Consider the following 14,840-nt stretch of genomic DNA (forward strand, 5'->3'; position numbering starts at 1 on the left):
TCTTCCAGTTTGAAGCCATTCCCCCTCATCCTGTCACTACATGCCCTCGTAAAAAGTCCTTCCCCAGCTCTCCTGTAGGCCCCTTTAGATACTGGAAGGCCGCAATACGATCTCCCTGGAGCCTTCTCTTCTCCAGGCTGAACAGCCCCAACTCTCTCAGCCTCTCCTCATAGGAGAGCTGCTCCAGCCCTTTGCATCTTCATGCAAAACTTATCCCATAGTTTTGCCAGTTTACAATACCCAGTTTTTCTTCTTGTTAACATTGTGTTGTTTGCTCAGGAGGCCAGAGGGAAACTAAAACAGCTTATTCATCTTCCCTGTAAGTCTCTATTTTCCTCCTTTATGCCCTCACATAAGTTTTCCATAGACTCAAGCCTCCTTTTAAATCCACTTTCAATGTTATTCTCAAATGCATTTTCTTCTGCTTTTACTATCTGCCTAGACTGACCAGCAGTTCTAAAGCACAGCACCAGACCAGCAAAACACTGAAAGATAAACACACACACGAAGTGGCAAAATATACTACCAACTGTCCCATTGGAGAAAACCCCGTGCTACTCTAATGGAATAAAAGTTGCACGCCAGTCAGTGAAATACCAACCTACAGCCGTTCCTTTTGGAAGAAGAACTAGCTAAGGTGGGTGTTGTGTAGGTATTAGTGTTCTTATTATTTCAATGCCCAGGGATAATGTTTGGAGACAGCACTTTGCACCTTCCGTAACTGCAAACAGAAGGCTGGAATCACAGCAAAACACAGCAACGCGAAACAAGTGAGGAGGATGCAAGAAGTCCCCTGCACATTACCATACAGCTGGGAATGGTGACCAGGAAAAACTGCACAGCTTCTTGTACCTTATGCAGAGTTTTCTCAGTATCAACACCAGCATCTTGTCCCCATCATACTTGGAGACAGAGACATACAAACCTCTTAACAATTTGACACAATCTTGTGTGCATACATTAATGCAATATGCGTTCTCTCCAATGGTAATGCAGATGAAATACCAAGTTACAGAAATGCATTTAAAAAAAAAAAAAAGAAAAAAAAAAAAGAGTTTGATTTGCTGTGTCACCATGGTGGTACAAAGATTTCATTTTTCCAAGATCTAAGAGTTTCTCCTCTTTCCTGATTACTGGCTAGAAATTGCTGAGAAATGTGACTACATGCTGCTAAAGCACAAGAAAATATTATGGAAAAAGGAATAGTAATTTATACAGCGAGACTAGTTTGTTTAATTCTCTGTCAGAAACATACACTTGAAAAATCATACACTGAAGCAATGATTTATATGCTAACTTCTAAATTTTAATTATTTGCAGTCAAGTGAGAAAGCAATTTTCTATTCTTAACTGCATTGCTGCACTGAAGTGCTAAATATAAACCTTTATGCCACATACTTAACTGAGGATGACTTAGCAATATTAAACTTTAGAAGGCATCTTCTAGATCAGTAAATTTACCAACATAAATTAAATTGTTCAGAAAGAAGTAAGTAGCACAGTAGTACGGACAAACCTATGCAGTTGTAATAATCGTCACTTTATGCCTATACCACTCCTGACTCTCCCCTCCTCCCCCCAAAAGGGCAACAGAGGAGGAGCTGGCCTTGTTTTTGCTTAGCTCTCCCAACCGTATCATCAAAAGGACACCTGTAGCAAGTACTCAAAATCTAACGAATATACATTCACATCCTTAACTTAATTATAACATCATGTCCAAAAATAATAATTAAAAAAACATCCCCCAAACCAGCAAAAATATGCTCACCATTACACCGAAGAAGTGAAAACTTTTCAAATCAAACGCTTCATTTCCTTCTGTACCATGAAACTAATACTTGAGTCAGCTGACAGGCTGCAGGCTATCCTGCAGAGCATGCTGAGGGAGCGAGCGCTAGCTTTAAAATAAAATAAAAAAAAAAAAAAAAAAAAAAGGCTGGGGGGAACCCACTGTGCAGAATGCCAAGTCTCCAGAGACCACTTGCTCAACCTCTTACTGCGGTATATAAAAACTAGCTGCAGACCTAATGTAACGAATGCCTCAGCAATTATTTCGTATAGGAGTGCTGTTCTCCGAATATGAGATTTAGTTGCTGTAGTTTTTCGTTGTTTAAGTTAATCCGTTGTAGATGCAGCAACCCCATTGCCAGAAAGTAAGATATTCCAGGCACTGGCTTAGTTCAATAAGACACAATCAGTTAACAAAATTAGGTGATCTGCCTGAACTGCTTTGCTTACGTTCAAGTATCAAGACAGTCCGCAAATAGTACAAATACTGGAGTACCTTAAAAATGTTTTTCAACATGGAAGTGCCTAATTATGATTGCTTTTGTAATTCCACCACGAAAGGCTTAAATGTCATGATTATCTGCAAGATTATTTAAACTACTGACCCAGATTTCTACAAACACTTTTCTCTCATTCAAACTACAAAGGGCAGCACGTCAGTTTTTTTATTCATATTTTTCATTTTGCATAACAAAACTTCTACAACAAAAACACATTTTACTCTGTTCTACTGTTTCCAACGTATTTCTGTTTTCTTCCCCTGCTTTAACTTACATCCAGTTCCATCAGAAGTTGTTCTTTTTTGGCTTTTCATCAGCTGGCTGAAGTAAGGGAAGGATTACATAAAGGATAAGTGTTATGTTACTGGCATAGGAGTGACCGTGCTAACAGATAAATTAAGCTTCTGAACTCACCCAGCATGAACAAGAACAGTCAAACTGACTGCTGGAGTTATAGGACTCCAGTGTCTTGCTTACTGACTGACACTGACTCCATTCAGAGACAATTTAATGTAGTTCTGTGTAACAAGGATGATGGCAATTTAAAAAAAAACAGCAACGCTCACACATATTTTTATATATATATATATATATGTAGAACCATTTTGGGAGTTTTAAGTTGTGGGTTTTTTTAAACACGCATGCACATACATGTATTTGTAATGTCAAATCTTTAATCAAAGATCTTTTTAACATGCTCTACTTTGGAAGTAGAGTGGTCAGAGATGACAAGTGGTAACACATTAGCTTAAAGCAATCCAATTGCTTTTGTACGTAAGTTCAAACCCCTGTATAGCTGCAGTAAATGTTCCTAGAAGATATTAAATCTATACATTTAGTTACTCCTGAAATATTTTTATAAATTTAAAATAATCAGTTCAATCAGTTGCGAACCATGGAAAGAAAACAATATTGCAATACACCAAATATAAATCCACTAAAACTATTGCCTATGTTAACAGTGGACACTGGCTCCTATGTTCTGAAGCTTCTTTTAGTAAGAAGCTATGAAACGTTAGCTCCTCTCAGATTCTTAACGAATCACTTAAATTCTTCTTGACATTCACCTCTGCTAGTAGGTTACTTCTGAATGTTGCAAACAAGCACTGCACAGTCACCATCCAGGAGATTTAACAAGTTTTTCCTGAATTTGATCACAATGTTCATGCACCATTATTATTTCACATAGTTATTCTATAGAACTGAGGATAATATTGGTCGGCAACATTTTTTGTTTTCACTGATCTTTCACCCCTTTCCCACCACCCAGTAATGATGTCTAGTTATGGTTCTTGTACTTCCATCCAAAAATTGCCATGCAATCCAGAAGGTTACAACTGTGTACTGTAAATATTTACTAAACATGGCTTGTTACTTCAGGCCTGTAAGGTATGAGGAAAGCTCCTTGGTTCCTCTTAAAGCTTTTTGAAAAGTCAAGAGCATTACACATCATTTTGCTTTAACAATTAAAATAATCACTCATTTGCTTTTAGAGTTTTGAGAGCTTTCTAGCTTACGCTTTAAAAAAAATCCTCATTTCTCTTTCCCAGACGCACAGAATTGCTTAGGCTGGAAAGAACCTCCGGAGATCATCTATTCCAAACCCCTGCGGAAGCAGGATCAGCTAGAGCACATTACAGACACTCCTTTCACAGAATAAAAGTTCAAACAATCTAGATTTTACTAAAGTAAATCAACATACTCATAGTTTCAAACCACTCTTTTTAATAGGTCATAGGACTTTCCAGACAGAGATGGAACTCTGACTGTAGTGTACCAGGACTGTTTTCTTGGCATAGAGCCTGTCACCAAGAGCAAGATTAGGTAGCTGTTCTGGATGAATCAGCTGTTATGCCACGTGAACTGACTAAGGCACAAAATGTGATTCATTGCAACCACACATCTATTTCTATATTTTGTAGGATGATGAAAGCTACATAAAAGTCTAGGTTTTCATTTTATAACATTCTGATACAGTATAATTCATCTGGTTACAAGTACTCTCACAAAAGAGGTGTTCAAGAGACAGAAAGACCAAAAAATGGGCTAAAAAAACCCAACTAACACCAAGATCATCATTAAATAAATAAATGAACAAATAAACAAATCCACCACAACAGCAGCCTCGCTGGGGTGTTCAATCCAGGTAGAGTTCAAAGGAATAAAACACGGTTCCTATTTGCATTATGGGATTTTCCTCCAGTATAATAACATGGATGACACTAACAAACATTGAGAGTATGCATTTGTACAACACATTTTTGACCCTTCAGTTCTGAGAACATAATTAAATCTTTATCCTTTCACTTGAATCATAATGACTTACAAAGACATTGGACCAGTCAGAAAAACAAATTCTATTTATTAACTTCTCTTTTGGGGCTCATCAATACTTGATTCAAGTAATCTTCGATAGATATATTACCTTAGAATATCAATTTCTAAGCAACTGACTTAATATCACAAAAATCCAATCTCAAGCAATACGAGAGAGAGAAACTTTTCTCACGGGAGAAACTTTTAAAAATGTGTTCCTACCAATCATGCAAAAGTTACTTTCTGCATCAAGTGAAATGCAGAAGGGACACCTAAAATTTCCTCAGTAGATACTCTGCTATATTCATTGAAGTCTACTTGTTCATATAATAGGAACCCATAACGGGCCCCGATTCAATTTTTTGGTGAAAATGATTTTTGTACACTAAGGAAAATTATAATCTTGTAACATTGTTCTGTGATGAAACACAAACCATTATCCAGGAGAGCTCCGTAATTGACTTCTCTGGTGTTTTCATGGACATAGTTGTGTACCTGAAAGATTGTGTCACCTTCTCCTTCCAAGACGTGCATATGCAAACTTTCTTTCTGTCCTAGACTTATCAGAGAAGCTGCTGGCGAGACAATTGCCTTGCCTCATTTCGCTCCCATTATTGCTGGGAGCAGACACAAGGTGAAATAACTTCCAAACATACCAAACACCTACTTTCAGCATCCAAGACTAAATGATCTATACTATGGGAGATACTTAAATACAAGAAATAGAAGACAAGCACACACGTACTTTTGCTGGCTTGAAGTAAACTGAGAAACCCCCAAAAAAACATTATGAAGCAAGTTCTGTGTAGATTAAAGCTCCCACAAAGAACTTCTCCAGTTCAATATATACTTTTTCTGTATCAAGAAAACTCATTAAAAAAATGGGAATAACTAAAAATTTTGTCAACTGCCATTAAAGTTATATTATACTCAGCATAGCAGCTTCAAATCAGATATGTGGTACTATGAATATCTATTAAAATACCAAAATCATAAGGAAAAATGAATTGATTTATTGTAGTAATTTTACTCTCTGATGGTTACCTTGGCAAGACAAATTAATTTCAATTTTCTTTATGCTATCTGAAGTTATAAAACACAGGCTAATATAGCTTGCCAAATTCAACAGCACATAGCTTGCTTACTATATGAATGGAGAAAGGAGGAAACTTTTGAAGCCAATGGATTTAATAATACAGAGCCAATACAAATTATCTTAAACCAATACAAATTAAATTATTGTAGAAAAACAAAGACTGGTTGGAAACAATAAAATCTTATGGTGCCTTCTCACAGAAGTAACTGAGTGACATCAGTCCGAGCTCCATTTTATTTTTCAAAACATACATCTTGTCTGAAATTCTTAGCTCCTGATTAATTTTAAAATCTGTTCCTAAACAATGCTGTGTGGTTTAGGGAGAGATAGTATATCCCCTTCCAGAAGGCCAACTGCATACAACTCAGAAGGATGATAATATTCGCTGATTTTGTGAAATGTTTTGGGATTTCCTGGAAAAAAAAAAAACTCAGACACACAGAAATGCTTATGACTTAGCTAGTCAGAATATATGCTTCAAGAAGCACTATGGTTGTTTCAGAACGTTAACTTTTTTTTTTTTTTTTTGCTTTAATAAATATGGACTTTTCAACAGCAAGTTCAGAATTTCATCTTTCTGATTTGTTAAGATGGCTTTTACACAACTTGCTTCATTCTTACGATGTCCTTTATCTTTACATTAAGAGTGTTCATCCCAGCACTTGGTTACCCTCCTTACAGGGCTTTTTGATTAATGTTTTTCAGTTGTTTTTAAAAAGGTCAGAAGAACATCGGGCACTTCCTTTACACATCTCTTGTTCACGTCACTTCTAGTTATATGAAGATGTGTAAGTTAAATCACTTAGCAAACCATCTAAGATTCACTACCTGATTCCCTGGTACCCCAGCGTAGTGGTCAGTATATTACCTAATTGATACTGGCTTATATCAGAGAAGCAGAGAACAGCAAAAATAAGCCAACAATTAAAATGAATTTTAAATAATCTAGTTAATCTGACATTCTGCATAAGAAGAAAAGAAACATAGTCCCTGTGCTACAGGCTCCACAAGTCCTTTTGCATCAGTTTCTTGCACATCACTATTGCCACGTGCAAGACAGACGAAGCAACAATGCCTTGGTCTCACTGGCACACAGACACCATAATCTTTGGAGACTACAATAGTTGGTTGGAGTAACCCATCAATAAAAATATGCTCAGACGTGGAATTATAACCAACTGATTAATGTGGTCTGGTTAGGAACGTACTTCTTCAAATAGGGTTTATGTGCAGAACTGTAGTAACTGCGTGCAAAGTTTGACACTTCTGCACTTAGAGCAAGAAAGATGACAAGTGCTAAGAAATTTTCAACAGAATCTTACTTTAGACACATCTCAAATTTGTGCTGAAAGCAAGGTACATTTCAGAAGAAGATAATCATTCCAAATTTGTAACAACAGTGTTCATTAGAGCCATACTTGTTCCTGTAAGCGCTCGCATATGATAATACAGGTATCAGAAGTGTCGTATTCCCTCCTCATAATTCAAAACAAGCAGAGCCAAAGCCCCAAATAACACCATGCCCCCACCTGACTACATTTCAAAGAAATTACCGTTATGAAGTTTCATCAATTATGTTTCAGTGTTACCTCCAAGCAGTAACCTCTTAGAACAGCGGGAATGGAAGGCACTCTGCTCCTGTCAAATATATTAGAGCCGTGCTCTTTCAAAATTCATTATGGAATCTACCAACGAAGACTAATTCGTACTTTAACATGACGTACACTGTTTCATACTGCAGTTCGCAGATTCTGAGAGCCTGGTTAGTTCAGAAATGGACCAGACTGCCTGAACCCCATTAGGACATCCCTTGAGAGATGAGCAGCGTTAGACACTAGTAATTTCTCAGTACATGCTGTGGAATAGCTTAGGTGAAGTGGCCACCTATAGGCAAAGAAAGAAAGAGTCTGGGAGATCTGGTTTCATCGATAAAGATACATACCAAGTAGTCTCCTTTGCTCATTCTTAAAATGTCCTCATACAGTTCAGCAGAATAACAATGCACTGATTGCTTTAACTGAAACTCTAGCACCATCTTGGTGTGGAATTTCACATGTAATGCTACAAGTGTTCGGTGAATTAACTATATCTATTATATAGGAACTGCAATAACACAGCTGAAAACCTGCTTGCTCTATTGAGCAATGCAACCTTCAGCAGAAAACTAGTCAGTTAAAAGGTAATTAAGCTTGGATTAATGACCAATGGACAGGCAACATAAGTAATTTCAATATTATGAGTAGGAAATACACCTCCTGAAAAGTCTTACGTGTGTCAGTCTCAACAAATAACCTCTATTTCCAATCTTGCTCAGACAGTATCCACCTTGCAAAAATACGACACAGATGAATTTCTAAACTCTTACATTATTTTTTTACTAATCTTCTGAGTGTCAAAGACACTGCTTTCTGTCTTGTTACCGACAGGTTTCATTATTCAAATCCAAAATAATTTACAGACTTTCAGAATTAGGAGGCTTAACAAAAAAAAAAAAAAAAAAAAAGGAGCATCTCAGAAACTATACATGAACAAACTGACCTTCTTAGTTTTAGGTGTACCAGACAGGAATTAAAAAAACAACAACAACAACAGAAAAACACTAACTAAAAGTCATTTAATGCCGACAGAAATAGCTGTTTTTACTTAAAATTTGATGCAGTAATTTCAGGATAAAACAACTTCTTTTCCTCAAAGAACTTTTACTTAAATAATCCCCAGTCCCAAAAAGTTGGTGGTTTTTTTTTTTACCCAGTATGTCATTGGAATGGATACCTTTACTTTGCTAGTTAATTGCAAATAAAGATTTTAAAATTTCTTCCACATTTCAGCAGGATAAGAATTAAGATAAAGTCTCTATTCAAGGTCAATATTAACAAGCTTTTTAAAACTTGAACAATTCTTCAGTACATCTTTGAACTGCTATTTATACTCCATTCAAGTGTTTTGGAAAAAATAAACTTTAGAACTGCAGTAAGAATAGTAATTGATTACTACATTGAAGTACTTAAAAGGAATTCTCACCATCATTCTGTCTTCATTTTCTGACAAGTTGCAATGTACTTACATTTTCTCTACTTCTGACTGCATCAGGAGCATCTGCAGCCAAAGACTCATACAGATACAGACAACTTGAGAGAACAAAATGCTTGTCACACAAAAAATACTGTCCTTAGAACACACATACATTAACAATTTACATTCTTACATATACCAGACAGTACCTGTCAAAATCAGGCCTCCTCTAACAAAAGCACTTAATCCACAACATGCTCTGCCACTGCATGGCACAGTGATGCAGAGCGGTCAAAAGACTGCAGCTTCCCTGACTTGTCATACTTGGTAACTCAGGAAATGTTTTACAAATAAAAGCTAAACTGTAGGCTTTTTGAAGTCAAATGTTTGTTTTCTGCACCATAAAATTATAACTAGAATCTTGGATTTCTGTCTCAGCCCAGTGTTTTACAGCATTATTCTTTCTAATAGGATATGAAAAACTGAATTCAAACAAAACTAAGCTACCAAATAAAACACCCCCAAAGAATGAATACTATTTAAATGAAAATCCACAGTAGACAAGACTTCAAAAATATTTATTTCAACCATCAAATGAAAGACTGACAAAACAGTGTTTACTGTTATCGAGTTAATTTTCATCTGATCAATAGACTTCCTCTCTCCATCAAGCATCTTTTTGAAGTGATGACCTAATTTTAGGACTTTTGATTACTGATTCGGGGGGAGGAGGCTGACTGCGTTCAATTTCTCAACATGTTACTGGTTTAAGTAATTACATATAAACATCAAAATTACGATACCTGGATCTCTGTCATTTCCTATGGGAGTTTAAAAAGTTATTATTAACCCTCAATACCCTTTCACCCTCTGCACATTTTTCCCCCCTGAAATAGATCAGGCTGCAAAATACTAACATTTTCATTTAATTGTCTCCCGGTTTTGCTTGTTTGTTTGTGTGTGTGTGTGTGTGTGTACACATGCATGCATGTATATATATTCTCCTTCCAGACACACACAGGTTAAACATGCTAACCATTTCATTTAAATACAATTTTATTTAAACATACTTAAGTTTAAATACACTAAGACTTCCGTCAATTACTCCCAATAATGGAGCTACTTCAACCTTGCTTGCTTTGCTCCAATGCTAAGGTTGAAAGAAGAGGTTAGGCTGGAAGAGCAGGAGTTCCATAACCATGTGAGAGTACTAGTATTTCTGTATCCACCTACTTTAAAAAAAGGGATGACAGAAGAATAGCGAAACTATAAGCAATCTCTAGAACTGTCCATGTGGACTATTGCCAGGCCCCTTGCAATAAGAAAAACCTGTGAGAACAAAGTTGCTAGTTGACATATTTATGCAGATCCTCATGAACACATCCAACTTCTACTTCTTTGACAAAAAAAAAAAAACCAAAACAAAACAAAAAAACACCCCACAAACCCTCTACAGGTAAACATTTTCAGATGATTCAGAAAACAGTTTAAAAAAAAAAATAATCAAGCAGTATTGGAAAAAAATATTTCTATCTCAACAGTTTTTATAAATGCTCCTCACTCATACACCACTAATCATCAATTTTGGCTACAGCTAACAGAGTATTTTTATCTTTTTGTAGAGATGAAATCATAAACATTGCATGGCGCAGCTTGAATGCTTCAGCAGAAATAGTATTGTAACATCATATTTCACAGTCCAAAACCTACTGATTATTCCCATCAGATTAGCACACGAACATAAGTACAGAAACCAGCCAACACAGGAAATGTGTTTGAAAAGCAGGAAGAAAAGATACCTTCCGAGTTACTTTAAAACATCACTAGCATCAAAGGAGGATCACCCTTTCCCCCAACTCCAGGGGAAAATAAATAAATAAATAAATCTGTATTACCCTCTTATGCAATACAAGTGTTAAAATACCTGCAGAACAGCTTTCAGTAACAACTTTTTTAAAAAAGGTTTAAAAGGTTCCCCCCTGCGTTTCAAAATACAGTAAAAAAATTATAACCTACAATTTCATTAAGGACAACACATGTGCAAGCTGAATTGTCTAGGCATGCAAGAGAAGTCAAAATAGCCCTGAAATAACACAAGTCCGTAGGTTAATGTTGAGCAATAAAAATCTGACAAGGTGACAGGAGTCAAAGGAGGAAGTTACCTGTGCAACCTTTCAGATCCCACAACTTTTTATTGTTTCAAAACTCCAGTTGAAGGGTTTCTTCCCTTTTTCTGTTTTAGATTATACAAACTTTGAAGTGGAGGCAGACCAGGGATTATTAATAAATTTACCTCCATTCTTTTTCTTTTCAACTGGATTTCTCTATATGCTATAAATTTAATTCTAAGTGATGCTGCTTAATTTTCAGCTGTGTGAAGATGCATCAAGAGAGTAACTTCTAAAGCTAGAAATCGATCATCAGTATTCCTGTGGTCTACGTGTGAGACTACTACTTTTTTGTTGTTCCTAAAATGAGTATACAGATAGTCACATCATCAAAAAAGACATTACTTCTTGCATATGTTTCTTCATATTTGCTTCATATTAATTTTAAATTAACTTTTATGGTAGTCAGAGTGCTGACCTCAATATTCTGTAAGTATGAGAGCAGAGCATATTTTGCATCATTTCGTTAGGATACTAAGTAATGGGAAAATGGGAGTTCAGAAAACTCTCATTAATCAGTTAGCGCTTCAGTAACTGAACAAATGCTCGGGTAGCTTCACAAACAGTGAGCCGGTATATGATGGCAACGCTGCTGAAGGTGGTGGTGGAAACAACCACACAAATCAACCCCACTTCCTTCATTATTCTTGGCCATACACCTTTCCCACTCCTGCTGGCTGAAGTGTCTGTGCTACAAATCTGACCAGGAAACCTCTATGGTTTAACATTTCCTCCACCCCAACCAGGTTAATCTCAGGAAACTGATTCACTTTCCCAATCCAGTTCTCCACACAACCACACAAATGCTTGCGAAAGCACAAACCATGAGTAGGAAGCTGTATGGAGCAATAACGCAATCAGGCTACATAGGTGGGGTAGTTTCTTCTTGCAATAGTGACAGATCACAGTATTTGTAGCCCTGTAAACTAAAAGATAGACTTTCTCATTTCAGCTGTCTGAAAAATCTCCCTTGAGAGCTTTCATTGACCTGTGCTACAGATTATTTTCTCTTCTTAAAGATTTCCTTCGATGGTCTTTCCCTTTCTCCACTTTTCCATTTAGCTACATGGTATCTGATGCCTCTGGTATGTATCTTCCTTCAACCTTGCCTTCACCTCTCCTCACCCCCTCCAGTCACTGCACTTCAACTCCACTTCCACTCAATGATGTAATCTGGAAAGTGAACATTTGCTACTACACACTGCATTTTATTTAGCAATTCTGGATTACACACACAGCATGCATAAAGCAAGATGGCTTTCTGCGCAAATATTCCACTCCTTGCTGCTCACACACAACGCAAAGTAAATTTAGGATTTTAAGAAATATCTTTATGCAAAGCTTTGTGGTAATTTCAACACAAACTGGTGCATTGCAACTGTCCCTGACAAGAATAGGCAAGGGTTTACAGAAAGGAAAGCATGACACTACATAGTACAGAATCTTTTGTGAAATCCTCCAGCCATACACAGATTTCATAATTTCCTAAAGAAAAATACAGAACTCTCAGAGAACTCTTGCAGCACTTGCATTTTAAGAATTAAAAAACAAGCATCACAAGCTAAATATATCTAACACAAAGAAAGGCATAAAGTCTTAAGAATCTATAGTCCAAACTTACTTCATCAGAAGCAGAGCGAAGACACTGGACAGCAGCCTGTTTTTTCATTTCCTCTAGTGTTAGATCAGAGCACTTTTTCTTACTCTTTCCCCATTTCTTGTAAGCTCCCTTTTCCCAGCCCAGGAAGATGTCATTCTCCTAAAATTGAAATAAAAAAAACACATTATTTAAAATACATTAATATCTCAGTACTAGAGCAGAACAGGACTACAAATAACACTCTGTTCAAAATAAAAACAACCTCATCCTATCTACTAAAAACTACTTTTTGCCACATTAAAGATCAGTTTGGTTACAGAAAACTTGCACTTACTATTCAGAAAAGGACATATATTTTTCACAGGTTATGGAGGCTACTCACACTTCACTGCAGTATTTTCCAATTGCAAAGCATATCCATAAAGATAATTTTATGGCCAGCTTATGGTGGAAGGCATTATTGTAATTTACACAAAATATGTTAGAGAGTTTCACTGATCTGTGAAATAATGATGAAAAGCAAGTAGTTCAGAGTTAGGATCAAACTTAAGAGAAAGTTAAACAAGCCAAAAGAAGAAAATGCAACAGTAGATCCCAAAGCCTTCAACTCAGTCTCACAATTAACATCATTATGACTAGAGATAGCAGTGCCTATCTTAAAATGAATCTCAACTAGTTTCAGCTTAAATTAGACACTGCTGGCAGAAGGGGGGGAACTGGCTTCCCATACATGGAAGAATATTTAATTAAGAACAATAAAAATCAAAGAAGAATGCTATTGCATTACATGTAATCATCTGAAGATACGTAGCATCTGTTTTATATTGCTTTTCAGAATTCTGAAAATTTATTATCAGACTTTCTTATTCTTCACTGTCCATTCACACAAATACATGTGATTTCCTGTGCTCACCTCATTAAAGAAATATTTTGGCTACCACAGAAATAATCTTTAACATTTTTTAATATATGCCGGTTTAAATCATCTTCTTCTGAGAGGCAACTCACAACTCCCCATGGCTTCAAAATGACGTAAAACCAAGTTGTCAGTGAACCTACCTGTCTCTATGCAATCACAGAATAGGAAAGGAAAATCACAGAATAATCACAGACTAAAAAGGGGAAAAAAGGGGGTGGAGAGGGACCAGTCACCTTCAGAAGCAGCCATTGAAATGGCTGCCATTCACGATTTTATATGACTGAGTCCTTCAGGAAATAGTAGAGCAATTTGTTGAATTTATTTCTTAAAGTCTTATTTGATCACCAAAACTGGACAAATGGATTTAGCTCTGAAAGAACAAAAAGCTACCAGTCATTCTGTTTTTCCTTATACTTGTACAAAATGCCAGTGGTTCATTTAAAGCAAGAAGTTTGAACAGGCTACCATTCTGTTATTAGATGGACTAACAGTAAGAAATAATAGAAAAAAATAAGAAAAATAAAATTATCAGAAAATAGGTTCAACAGACTATGCACATCTACACTCCTTTTTTTTTTTTAAATAAATTCCTAAGTCTTTTCAGAAATTGTAGTTTATACATTTCTTTATACACAATGAGGCTGTAGAGCACTCTAACTCTTCCCAGTATTTACGTGAAAGTATACAAACCGATGAGACCTCCCTACTCCCCACCAGCTTCCAAAGCCTGTCCTGCTCATCCACATGGGCACAGTTACGAATGAAGAAACACATACCCACTTGCAATACATTACTCAAAATGAAAATCCAGGCACACCAGCAAATGCACACTGGGTTAACTTCACTTATTCTGCTTTTAGGTGGAAAGTTGATTAAAGCAACATCTGCACTAGGAAAATGTCACCAAAACGCTATATATTGAAGTACTTTGTTTCATCCACGCCAACAAAGCTTTGCTTTGTACTGGTACATTAAAGCTAACCTCTGCAAGAGTAGCTTTAGCAGCCATATATGCCAGGAGTCTGTCAGCAGAGCAGTAAGAACATTTATGCTTACAGAAATTTATAAAGCATTTCATTCAGTTCTCCACACACATAATTTGAAAGATATCTATCCTTGTCTACAAATGTCGACACTTCCAATTTTGAAAAATTTAATCCTCGCGACAAATACCTGATTTTTTTAAATGGGGGAAGGGAGGCTAAATGGAATTCTCTCTCAGGCACCCAGCACAGAGCTGCGTGTATCCCAGACTCATCCCTCCTTCCAGAGTGAGCACGTTGTTCGTGCACTCTGGGAACAACACGGCTCATCTTGTCGGGTGCAGCGATTGAGGACAGAGCTTCAGTAGAATCCACTCCTCCTTTCTACCCCTTTAGACAGTACACAGAATATTTGTTTCTGAACATATGGTTTTCAGGCACACCTGGCTGCCAGGGCT

General features: G+C 36.6%; 1 protein-coding gene across 1 annotated transcript in view; it reads right to left on the reverse strand.

The window, feature by feature from the left end:
• KIAA0232 (KIAA0232 ortholog) overlaps positions 1 to 14,840 on the reverse strand; it is a 51,957-nt gene that overhangs the window by 23,510 nt on the left and 13,607 nt on the right. Inside the window, 1 exon segment of the mRNA XM_009890528.1 lies at positions 12,502 to 12,639. Coding sequence (XP_009888830.1) covers positions 12,502 to 12,639 — 138 coding nt within the window.

The sequence above is a fragment of the Charadrius vociferus genome, unplaced genomic scaffold (genome assembly GCF_000708025.1).
Source record: "Charadrius vociferus isolate BGI_N301 unplaced genomic scaffold, ASM70802v2 scaffold88, whole genome shotgun sequence".
Lineage (NCBI taxonomy): Eukaryota > Metazoa > Chordata > Aves > Charadriiformes > Charadriidae > Charadrius > Charadrius vociferus.